General features: G+C 36.0%; 2 protein-coding genes across 3 annotated transcripts; both read right to left on the bottom strand.

Annotated features, from left to right (window-relative positions):
- Positions 1-646: 646 nt before the first annotated feature.
- On the bottom strand, positions 647-5,242 carry LOC141758657 (uncharacterized). Its single transcript, XM_074620267.1, has 3 exons — positions 4,983-5,242; positions 3,816-4,006; positions 647-3,709 (listed from the first exon to the last, which is right to left on the bottom strand). The coding sequence occupies exons 2-3, from the start codon at positions 4,003-4,005 to the stop codon at positions 2,781-2,783; spliced, it is 1,119 nt and encodes a 372-aa protein (XP_074476368.1). The 5' UTR covers position 4,006; positions 4,983-5,242; the 3' UTR covers positions 647-2,780.
- Positions 5,243-6,034: 792 nt separating this feature from the next.
- Positions 6,035-10,125, bottom strand: LOC141758659 (uncharacterized). 2 transcript variants are annotated; one of them, XM_074620271.1, is made up of 3 exons: positions 9,812-10,125; positions 8,204-8,402; positions 6,035-8,117 (listed from the first exon to the last, which is right to left on the bottom strand). In XM_074620271.1, exons 2-3 carry the CDS (start codon positions 8,391-8,393, stop codon positions 7,282-7,284), a joined length of 1,026 nt encoding a protein of 341 aa, XP_074476372.1. In that variant the 5' UTR covers positions 8,394-8,402; positions 9,812-10,125; the 3' UTR covers positions 6,035-7,281. The 2 variants fall into 2 exon arrangements, with proteins under 2 accessions (XP_074476372.1, XP_074476373.1); XM_074620272.1 differs by having other exon boundaries at positions 8,204-8,393.
- Positions 10,126-12,516: the final 2,391 nt, after the last annotated feature.

The raw sequence follows: 12,516 nt of genomic DNA, 5'->3' as shown, positions 1-12,516 counted from the left end.
ACATTACTAAACTGTAATGTACTGAACAAGCTTCAGCTATCACATCCTGAAACTTGGTCTCATTTAGTCCACTCCTGTAAATTTACATGTGAATTGTGGAAAAGATGTCAATAATTTTATACTTGTTAACATTTTCTCAGATTTTGCACTGTACTATATAAATATTATATTTGGTTGCTATGATTACAGTGTCAAAGACAAGTAATGCATTTTTTCTTATTAATTTCATTTTTTAATTCTCGCGACGTTCCACATTCACAAGTGTAAATTTACCCAAAAAAAGCCTTATTTCTTTGTATTTATGAAAGAAATGGATCTATATCTGTCAACAATTTCTTCCTCACAAAACAAAAAAGCAATGAAAACAATGGATGTGTGCAATATCTTTAAAGTTTTTAAGTGATATGTTGGTTTTGTTTTATTTCTGTTGTCCTTTTATGTTTGGCACAGCTCTTTGTTTATGTTTTCGCTATGCTTCTTCTGTATATAAATGTTTTGAATGTTTTCTGCTGTTACTATGTATACTGCCATTTTGAAATAAAAAAAAAACCCAGCTAATTGCACAATACAGGAACTCAATCCACGATAAAGCCAATTGTTTTTTATAAAGGCGTTCAAAAATAATGTATAATAATAATAATAATAATAATAATAATAATAATTTTATTTGTGGAGCACTTTTCAAGCCCAAGGAAATTCACATCATAGACAGCAGAATACAATGAAACATAAATAATTAGATAAAAAACAATAGAATGGGAAAATAAAGAAACAAGCATATACATATTCATACAATTACATATGCACATACATACACATCAGCACACAAGCATACAAATTGGAAAAGCCATTCTATAAAAGTGAGTTTTAAGACTGGATTTAAAAGTCGTGACAGATGCAAATGTTTCTTATGCAAACATTTTCAAATCTTGGCACTTGTTTCATTGACATTATACCAATACATTTGCCCATAGAGGTCATATCCAAGGTGATTAGCATTAGAAAATAACTTTAATTAATCAATATTTATAAATGCAAGTCTGCATCACCAGTTCTCCATAAGTGCCTATGTACCTAGATAATTTGATTTATTACAAACTTGTTTGGAAATTTGCACCAGTAAAATACAACTAAAGCAGGCCAAGCATCATTACCCTTACCAAAAAGAAGTTTATTCAAGTGTGCTATTAGTATACTTCATTTGAGCTTAAAATAAGAGAGTATACTTTCAGTTTACTTTTTATATACTTATCAGATATATTTAACAAAAGTATACTTGAGCATACTTGTCTCATACTGACAAGTACACTTAGAAGTCTAAGTATATTTGGCTTATACTGACAAGCATACAGAAAGTCTAAGTATATTTGGCTATGTAGATACTTTACTGTATAATCTCTCTTCATCTAGTATTTCAAATGTAACATAACTGTGGTTTCTCAGATGCTACTGTATGAACCACTGTCTCAAATGCTGTTGACATGCAGTTTTTAGCTGTGGGTCAGTGGTGAGTATTGGTTGTTCTGTGAAAACATCTGGCGTGTAAAGTCTAGTAATTTCTCACACATTCTAGCTCAATAATATTTCTCAAGGTGAAAATCACACACATCCACAGGGAAGATGTAAGGTGATGTTTGTCTGTTATTACTTTTTAATGACACAATACACCTGGGACTACCTCAACGAGCCTTTGAGCGATGTTAACAAGTCTTCTGAAGAACAGTCATTCACTTTGTGGTGGTAATAAATTAATTTATTGTTTTGCTGTGCAAACTCTATTTTCTTGGCTTTTATCCTAAATACATCAGCAATAAATACATCCAGCATAATAAAGCAAGTTTCATTCAGTCTGGAAAATCAGGCAATTTTAATGACAATCATGCCATCCAGAAGTTTCAATAATTGTCTTCAGCATTTCACATGAGAGAACTCATTCTTGCACATAACCAAAAGAGGTGCTACACCTTATAACACACTGTCACCTTACAATGTTTAAACTAAAGGTTCACTGGATATAAATGTTTTGTCCAAAATCAATACAGCAAAGTAGAGATGCACCAATATGGCTTTTTTAAACGTTAATGTTTAAGTTTCTTTTCTATATTGACACATAACTGATAATGATATGCATTCTAATATTTACTTGTGCCTATCTTAAACGCCCTGCACACACAACCCGCGGATGTTTTCAGTTATTCTGGCTGATTTAGACCTCTACCCTTGTTGAAGTTGGGTGGAGCACAGAGCACGTTGTACTAATAAGAATGATAGAGACGTCGGTTTTGGTGCAATAACAAGTACAACAAAACAAGTAGAAGAAAATTAAATCACCTGTATGAATTTATCATGGCTTTTAAGTATATTTCTTTCTTTTTTTTTGTTCTGATTATTTAACAGTTATATTAGGTAAAATTCCACATTTGACCAAATTATGTTAGCCAACAATATTAGACAGATATCAATTCATATCCTGACAGTATGCCTTTATATCAGTGCATCTCTATCTGTAAAGCTTTAGCCTCTTTGGTTAAGTTCTTCTACAGCCCTGTTTCATCATGATCAGAGGGGAAAAAAAGACTAGCGTAACTAGCACACAACTGGCTAAACACCAGAACAGCAAATAAATCCATGTAACAATTCCCAAGGAGTTACAAGAGACAAGCCTTTTCATAAGTTCTGTGGCTTATATTTGTAATTATTTCTTAAACTGAGGGCACAGACCAAACATGATCCTTCACAGATGCTCCACAAAGTGATTTGACTTTAGTCTAGTATAATAATCATTGCTGTGGTTCCCTCCACACTTGCTGTAACTGTAAAATCTCTCCAATGTGGATCTTCTGGTGTCTTTTCAGATTCTCCCCCCGACTGAAGTTCTTTCCACACTGGTTGCAGTAGTACGGTTTCTCCCCCGTGTGGACCCTCTTGTGTTTTTTCAGGTCTCCCGCCTGACTGAAACGCCTCCCACACTGTACACAGCCGTACGGCCTCTCTCCTGTGTGACAACGCTGGTGGATTCTTAAGTTCCCGATCCTGCTGAACGTCTTTCCGCATACAACACACAAGTGTGACTCGTCTCTTCTGAGGTGCTCCATCCTGATTTTTCTCCCATCGAACCCAGCCCTGTTGGATTTTGCAAAGCCGTGTCTCCTTGGTACAGCGTGATTTGAGTGGACGACACGTCCGTGAGGTTCGGCACTAACTTGTGATCCGTTCGTCTCAGCAGAAATCTGACGAGAAGAGCTGCAGCTTAAATCCACACATCTGTTATATTGTTCTTGCAGAGTTGGCGGTTCTGAAGTTGTGCAGTCTGTTAGTTCTAACTCTCTTTTGATAACAGCTAGGTTTACCCCGAGTGAGGTGCTGGAGTGAGAGGTGCACACATTACTGGATGAGACAGCACTGATGTCCCCGTTTGATGTATGGACTGTCATTGCCTCCTCAATAACGTGTGTCACCTCCTCTGGTTGTGCTGTACAATGTTCTGTTGTTTGTGCCGAATTGCACTCAGCTTGTGATTCAGTGTTACTGTAGCTCTCATGTTGGCTTGATTCCTGCTTCACCTCACGGTCAGGTTTGTGGCTGCTTATCTGTTTTTGCTCTGCGAGACATAGGTCTGAGTCCTGCCTCAAAGCAAGCCCCAGATCCTGCTCTTGATTCTGCGTATCTTCTTTTTCTACAGGTAACAGACTACTTGTAGGTAGAACAGCTGTGAAATAAAGACCAAAAGAAAGAAGTGTTATAATTTGACTAAGTAACTTATGGGATAGTAACATTATCTATAATGATTCAAGGAAATTACACTTGTTACCCACCTATTCTCTCTCTTGTTATCTCGTCCTGGAGCTCCTGCAGCCTCCTCTTCAGACTCTCGTTCTCTCTCTGTGTCCTGGCAGTTTTCTCCTGGTACTCCGACACCGTCTCCTTCACCACCTCCAGAACCTCCTGCACCGCATCAGTCAGTAGCTTGGCCACACGAGCATTCAAACGTTCAAGTTTAGACATCCTGAAATAAAAACGTCACTTGTGGTAAGAAAAAAATGACTGTGGACTGCTTATGCCTCTGCAAAGGGAGCCATATGTATGCAACGGTTATTGCATGATCATTAATATGAAATGTAACACAAACACAGCTGTGTGACACCACTGCTTGCCTTCTGGTCTTAATCATAAACTGGTTATAGCCTGTACTGCTATAATGTACTGTAATTATTATGCAAATGCAGTTTCCAGGTTTTCCTGTTACACTTGATGTGACACTTTTGTTGTACGTTGATCTCACTTTGGCCTGAGCTTTTTCCTGGGCCATAAGGACACTGAACAAACAATAAATCTGTGCAATATTAATACACTGAATGTGAAATACATTTGACTGTGCAATATATCCTTTGATGCAATATACACCTCAAGTGCAACTACCTTTGTTTACATTTTATTTACTACATCTACCCTACCTTTTTTTACAAGTGCAATTACCTCTGTTTACATTACATCTATTTTTATATTTTATACCTCTAGCGTAACACTTCAGTTAATATTTATTTATTACATCTACTTTACCTGTTTTTTTTGCTTTATAACTGTGTGTGTTTTACCTGTTATATGTTTTATCTGCCTCGTTTAGTCTTGTCAAGTATTTGTTTTAAAGCACTGACCAGAAGTGGCAACTGTGAATCTCGTTGTATTTAATACGATGACAATAAAGCTTTATATTCTATTCCACATAGATATTTTAGTGATACAGGTATCTCCACTCCCACCAGGGTAATCCTGGGTAGTTTACACAGTGACATGTTTGCTAAGTTACAGACTCTGATCAGCATTTACACAGTAAAGTAATGTTATGTTCTAAGTGTTTATAATAGTTAGCTGTTTATTAAATATTAACATCATAACAAACATAGTTCAAACACGTGTTTGAGGACCACTACTGTCAGTTCACTAGGTAAGCATGTTTAGGACTAATAGTGAACAGCTGTTACCTGCAAGCTAGTCGTGACGTCAGCGTGGATAGCTACCGTTAGCTACATTAGCTACATTAGCTTATTTAACGGTATGGTTTTCCTTTAAAACTACCAACAAAGGCGTTTGTCATGTGGTTAATATGTTAGCAAGACTTTTAAGTAATTTCCAGCCGAATTAAAGGCGTAAAAACATTGAAAAAATTTAAACAATATTAATCGTGACGCAACATCACAACTCGCAACCTCCGGAAGCAGAACCTGAATTACATCCGCTGTGGTGGTTTTCAAAATAAAAGTCCAAGTTTAATACATTAATTTGCGAATCACTGTAAATATTATATTATATTATATTATATTATATTATATTATATCATATTGTATTATATTATATTATATTATATGATATTATATTGTATTATATTATATTGTATTATATTATATTATAATATACTATATTATATTATATTATAATATACTATATTATATTTATTATATTATATTTATTATATTATATTATATTATATTATACTATATTATATTATATTATATCATATTATATAATATTATATTATACTATATTATATTATATTATATTACATTATATTATATTACATTATATTATATTACATTACATTATATTATATTATATCATATCATATATCATATCATATTATTCTTCATTCACTTGTCTGTAGACTGTACTGTCTATCAGTACTACTCAGGTGTAATTCATACTGTGCAACATCATTTTCCACTTGTGCAATTTTGTTAATAGTCTGTTTATTGTCAATACTGTATACACTGCTCCTTTTTTATACTTCCTTCTATTTAAATGGTTCATATTTTGTTACACTGTGTTAGCTGATGCATCTTGTTTTTTTGCACTATCCCCTTTGCTGCTGTACACTGCAAATTTCCCCACTGCGGGACTAATAAAGGAATATCTTATCTTATCTTATCTTGACATCTGACCTCGAGCAGTTAACTTCACTTCCTACTGAATTCAAATACAATTTAAATCTTTATTGTCCCGTTACATCATACAGCCAAAAAAATGCCCCAAAACAAAATTACCAAAACTGGTATTTCACACTTTATTAATGTATCAAAGTCACAAATACAGAAGAGAACAACTTAGTAACTCAGTGCAAACTAAAATGGCCAAACTCCATGCTTAAAAGTATCCAAAACAGTATGCATTTCATTAAATTGTGTTTTTTATTTTATTTTACCCATTTTACCCAAAGATAAAAATACAAAACTTTGACATGCTATAACTTCACCTGCTGCAAGCCTTGAAGGCCAGTCTGGTCTTGGGAGTTTATGCTTCCACTTTGTCCATGATAACCTGTATATTTTGTAGGGGATGTATTTCTCATATTATGCCCAGCCTTGTTAAACAGTCAGAGATCAATTGTTTATGATTTATACACAACCCATGCTGATATGGATTCTCCATAGGCAGGGTTTACTATTAACTTACACAACTGACTGACATCTCTCATCAAACTGCAGTTTGTTTCATCACTGACAACTAATCAGACCAACTTTAAAATCACAGTTCAGTATTTTTGAACTGACTCACACTGTGAAGTTTCATCCAGCAGGCTACAATTTGTTCTCTGCTTTGCTGTGTTTAAAGTTGACAACACAACATCTGGTGTAGTTTTGGGGATTCACATTGCATAAAGAAACCTTGTTATTTGCAATACAGAAAACGTTACCATAAAGGAATACATTTAGTAGAGAATTATTAGATTGTGCTTGATACTTTTCCATGTAACACTCTTGAAGCGACATCACTTTCTAAATAAAATTGCAATACGCTCAGCTAAACCATAGAGGATGATTTGACATTGAACTTTGAGGATCCAGCACTTTACACCTTATTTATTTATTATAATTATTATAATTTTATTATTTCTATCTGTAGATTACAAACAGCCTTTTTACTGTCCAGTCTTAAATATAAATAATAGGGCTGCCTCCTCTTGGTCATTAGTCCACTAACCAGTCATTTTGGTCTCAATCGACTCAGATTCTTTAGTCGACTTGTTGTTTTTTATGTTTTTTCATGCTGAATGACTTATTTCCAAGAAACTTATGAGCACGTCTCTGGTAAACACAAGATTTAAAGTGGTGCCTTTGTGCGATTCCTTGTGGAGAAACTCAGTTTTACAGATCTGTCGATTAAATCAACTAATCCATTAGTCAACAAAATCGTATGAGTGTTCGTCGACTAAGAATTTCTTTGGCCGAAGACAGCTCTAACTATCAATAGCATGATATGAATAGAGAAAGTGTGGACACATCAGCCTCACAGATGAGTCTGCTGGTGTTTCTTCATGTTACTCGAGTGACTAAAACTTTTGCCACAGTGGCTGCAGCCAAACGGCTTCTCTCCCGTGTGGTAGCGCAGGTGCACCGTCAGGTAGCCCGACTGACTGAAGCGCTTCCCGCACACCGAGCAGCAGTACGGCTTCTCCCCCGTGTGCACCCGGTTGTGTTTCTTGTAGTCGCCCGCGTGCCTGAAGGTGCGACCGCAGAGCGAGCAGCAGTAGTGTTTCCTGACGTTCCTCTCGAACACTATGGAGCCTGAAGCGCCCATTGTGCTTGTTTGAATGATGACTTGTTTTTCTGCCGCAACAATGTCTACATTGTTGCATCTTTGGGATACTTCTGTGCCATTTTGCTCCAGATTGAAGATGACCCCTGACTCATTGTAGAGTCCTGGATTGCCTTGAGGAGGTCCTAGGTTGTGTGAGGATGTACCAGCATCATCATAAAAATAGTTTGTGGCGCGCATGGCGTCTTCATCTGACGTAGGCTCTACTTTCATTTTGTGATTGTTTTCAGAGATTGTAACTACATGGTTTGAAATTGGAGTTGACAGTCCATTATCAGTCTCTGTTTTAAGAGCTCTTGGATTGTTCAAGTCATCGCCAGGTCCTGTCGTAGCTCTAGGGGAGAGACAGGAGGCGGCCAATGATGTGATGGATGCTTCACATTCGAGGTCTTCGAATGAATACGAGGGACAGATTACTGCAATGTCCTTATCGGAGGGGATGAGTTCAACGTCCTCCTCCTCCAGCTCTTCCTTCTGTTTCTGCTCCATCAGAAGCAGCTCTGCATCATCCTGCTGGGTTGCAATTCCTGCACGACAACAAAAGGTGACAAAGCACACACATTTTTATCAAACAGTTTCAACATTTCCGGACACAAGTATTATATTGTCTCACCATTGCTCTCCAGTTGTAGCTTCTGCTGGAGTTCATGCAGCTTCCTCTTCAGACTCTGGTTCTCTCTCTGTGTTCTGGCGGTTTTCTCCTGGTACTCCGATACGGTCTCCTTCACCACCTCCAGGACCTCCTGCACAGCTTTACACAGCAGCTTTTCCACTCGGGCATTCAGACGTTCAATTTTGGACATCTTTATTGCCTCATAATAAAAATAAAAAAAGGACAATAAAGGTGTTGATCAGTGTGTGCATTTCAGAGATATTTGCAGGATGCTTTCTATCAATAACACAGATGTATACCAACTACCAAATGATCATTTATTAGGGGGAGACACTACAGGTCAATAGGGTAAAAAAAATGAACTAATAGATTCCCAGTTGATTACTTACATTAAGACAATATTTTTTTGTATTACAAGTTTTCTGGAATTTCTAGAGCAGAAATCTGAACATTGGATAAAGCCAGGTTAAAAATACCAGTTTCATTTTGTGACATATTAGAGTCAAAGGTTTTTATTGAGAGACGTTTGGATATCTCTTTTCATCACTCCATAAATAAGAAAATACTGTCAACAGCCATAAAAAAAACATTTTTTGGTCACATCTTTAGGAATAAAATGTTCTATAAATCAGGCTGTGAATGATGTATGAACAACCCCCTGTGTAAAAACCTTCAGAATATAGATAGGAATGAAACTGGAAAGTTTGGTGCTGCTGAAGTGGAGATTTGTGGCTCAGAGTCTGAGAAAAAACTCATTATGAGAAAATATGGAAGTTTTTATTGGACTTTAACAGTTGTAATCAACAGAAGACAATCCACAAATGTGTACCATGATCCACAAATAGATGAGGATGATATAATATGATCCACAAAACATGTATTTTTGTATTTGTGTTGTGTAAAGTCACATCCACAGAAATACTGGGCCATTTTACGAATTTATTCTGTAAACACGTATTTTAATTCCATATAAAAATGTTATGGGTTTACATGTAAATTGATATATATATATGCATTTCTGCATCCATTAAAACTTACATAAGAAAACAGCCTTTAAATATATGTATTGTAAAATTCCATACATTTTACAAGACACTACAGGTTAATAGGATAAAAAAATAAATAAATGAACTACTAGATGTCACCATGAAAAACTTCCCCAGTTTATTACTTACTACTACTACTAATAATAATAATAATAATTTATGTATTACAAGTTTTCTGAAATGTTATGTTTAAATATGCAAACGAGTCATTATCTAATGCTAAGTTTGGGTGAATTTAGGAGACACAAATAGACAAAATTGAAGTAAAATAAACACCTAAATGTGTATTTTTGGATGTTTTCTTTCCACCAGTCTGAAAGCTGACATGTTATAGAAGCTAAATAGCTCAAAATCTTAAATGCATGAATAACTATGTTTTTACCTGCATGGTGTCTCACTTTAAGATACCATATAGCCTACAGAAATCACTGCAACAATAGCCTACAGATTAACATACAACAGTAGCAATTAAAAGCTAATGGGATCTCACTATTAAATGGGCTGAAAACAGACAGGCTCCTCAGTAGACAGTATTACTTAGATAAAGGAAAAGCATGCATACCTTGAACCTGATGTAATTCCGTTAATTATTGTCGCAAGATGAATCCCAGGTTTATCCAGTGGTGATCCAGATGAAAACGATCATTGTTTACAACATTCACGCCTGCAGATATTCACACATAAGGTTGCAAAAACCCCCTTTCTCAGGCTCAGGACATGGCAACCCGGGAGTCCATCTGGTATGTAGCTTTACAAGAAGATAAACGCATTACAAAATGGTTTGGTAAAAGTAAATACCAAGATAGATGCGGGTATCTTGTGCACAAAACACAAAACATCACTTCTCACATCATCTTCTTCTTCTTCTTCTTTGAGGTTTATTGGCTATTGGCAAACAATGATTTGGTGCATTTACTGCCACCATCTGGTATGGAGTGTGGATCAGTCTGGCTAATATAAATATTGAAAAAAGATGTTTTTTTTTTTTTAATATAGTAAATTTACAATATTAAAAAACAACTCATATTTTTCCAATCATATTAATTTGTCTAAGATACTAAATTTTTTTTCTATAACACTGAATTAGGGAGATCTTTTGTAGAATATCTATTAAAGGTCCCATATCGTGCTCATTTTCAGGTTCATACTTGTATTTTGTGTTTCTACCAGAACATGTTTACATGCTTTAATGTTAAAAAAAAAACTTTTATTTTCCTCATACTGTCTGCCTGAATATACCTGTATTCACCCTCTGTCTGAAACGCTCCGTTTTAGTGCATTTCAATGGAATTGCAACGGAATTGCGTTGCCAGGCAACAGCTTGGGTCCATGTTTACTTCCTGTCAGCTGATGTTATTCACATACACTGCAACAGGAAATAAACTGGGACACATTTACAATGTTTATGTTAAAAACCGTGTAATGGTCTAGATATTGTATATTTGTGACATCACAATTGGACAGAAATCCTGACGGCTTGTTTCAAATGCACAATTTCTGAATACGGGCTGTTTGTATTCCGTATATTGAGCGTTTTGATAGTTTAACAGTAATATAAAGCACTTAAACCTGCTTTATAATATAAAAGACATGAAAATCTCACTTTTTACAATATGGGACCTTTAAATCAAAGTGTACTTTAATCTCTTTGAGGCCTTGACTCAAATGCCTTCTTTCTGCTCATATCTCTCACAATGCAACATTACATGCTCCACCGTTTCCTCGTCCACAGTAATTACATCAACTTGTGTCATGTTTACCTATTTTAAATAGTGTGCTGTTTAGTCCAGTGTGTCCTAATCTAAGTCTTGATATGATTGTCTCATCTCATTTCTCCCACTTTCCTTTGAACTCTGTAAAACCACCATCCTTTCTTCCTCTCTTCCTCCCATTGCTTCTGCCACCTTTCCCTCAGTGTCTGTTTAATAATACTATTCATTTCTGTTTTGCTGAAGCTAACTGTCAATTCAATGTAGTTATTTTTTGTAGCCTCCTTTGCAACCGTATCTACCATTTAATTTCCTTTGACCCCTATATGTGCTGGTATCCATAAAAAAAATATGACTGTAAGCCCCATCATTTGCATTCTGTATAATGTTTGTTGTATTTCAAGCAAAATGTCTGGTCTGCTGTCTGAATAACTGAACTGTAAACTAACTAGTGATGAACTTGAGTCTGAGCAAATGATTGCTCTCAGTGGTCTGGCCTCCTCTATCCACTGCACTGCTGACAGTATTGAAAGCATTTCTCCTGTGTAAACTGATAAATCATCACTGACCCTTTTCCCTACTTGGATATGAAACTCTGGTACAATAAATGCAACTCCTATTTCATTAACTAAACTCTTTGATAACTGAATGTAACTGTGGTAACTATCAATATATGCCTGTATGGTATCACCTACATCATCCTCCTCTTCCTGGGTCTTTAAGGCGGCTGGCACTCAGTGTGACAGGCGATGCAGCCATCTAGTGGTGAGTATGCAAACACATCCTGAGTACATCTACATTAAATCATTCACTGCTGATTTGATATGTTTCTGATTTAAATCCCATAACCCTCTGAGAGCCACAATAAACCCATTTTTTTTTTTTTTTTAGGGGGGTACAGGGGGTCTTTAGGGGGAGATACAGGACAACAGTAGATGTCACATAGGAGTGGTGTACATCATCTGAAAGCTGGTAACCTGAAGATTAATTTGAGATACAGCTCAGCACCGTGTGTCAAATTATTCTAGAAATAAATCAGAAATAAACTGGAATGGGGAAAACTGGAAACTGCTCAGAAACCCCCTTATTGTCAATCTACCTAGGAAAGCCATCCATCCTCTGAATGCTCTAAGTCTATAGTTTGTGGTTGTAAAGTTTCATGATGCTGTGATTATCCTAGAGGTCACTTTCACTCTCATTTTATACAGTGAGATCAAATTTCAAAAAATGGTCTCACTACAATAAAATGTCTACTATGGGGACTGACATCATCACACATTAATACAATAAGGCTCATTGGATCCACAAGAGTCACAGCTTTACAGTGATTTATGCAATTCAAAGAGCGTTATTTAGCCCCCTTCCCTTCCCTTCCAAGGTAGTATGACATGGTACCAATTGATTCCTTAGGTTTCTAGTTTCATATGATATCTGGACCTTCGCTGTAGCTCTAAAAATCAATGTGCTGTAGCCTCTGAAAGACAGTAAAGTGGTTCGGGATCAAGTCTCAGAGGGTTAAAGTCTGATTCAATGAAAATAACTTGTTACATTTTGAAAG

Source organism: Sebastes fasciatus, chromosome 20, assembly GCF_043250625.1.
Source record: "Sebastes fasciatus isolate fSebFas1 chromosome 20, fSebFas1.pri, whole genome shotgun sequence".
Taxonomy (NCBI): Eukaryota; Metazoa; Chordata; class Actinopteri; order Perciformes; family Sebastidae; genus Sebastes; species Sebastes fasciatus.
Note: the sequence above shows the minus strand (reverse complement) of the source record. Positions and strands in the feature narration are given on the sequence as shown.

Excerpts from the sequence above, each read along its gene's own strand:
- LOC141758657 (XM_074620267.1), bottom strand. The coding sequence starts at position 4,005 with ATGTCTAAACTTGAACGTTTGAATGCTCGTGTGGCCAAGCTACTGACT. Across the intron at positions 3,710-3,815 it reads GATAACAAGAGAGAGAATAG|CTGTTCTACCTACAAGTAGT; the intron begins GTGGGTAACAAG and ends TTTATTTCACAG.
- LOC141758659 (XM_074620271.1), bottom strand. The coding sequence starts at position 8,393 with ATGTCCAAAATTGAACGTCTGAATGCCCGAGTGGAAAAGCTGCTGTGT. Across the intron at positions 8,118-8,203 it reads GCTACAACTGGAGAGCAATG|GAATTGCAACCCAGCAGGAT; the intron begins GTGAGACAATAT and ends GTTGTCGTGCAG.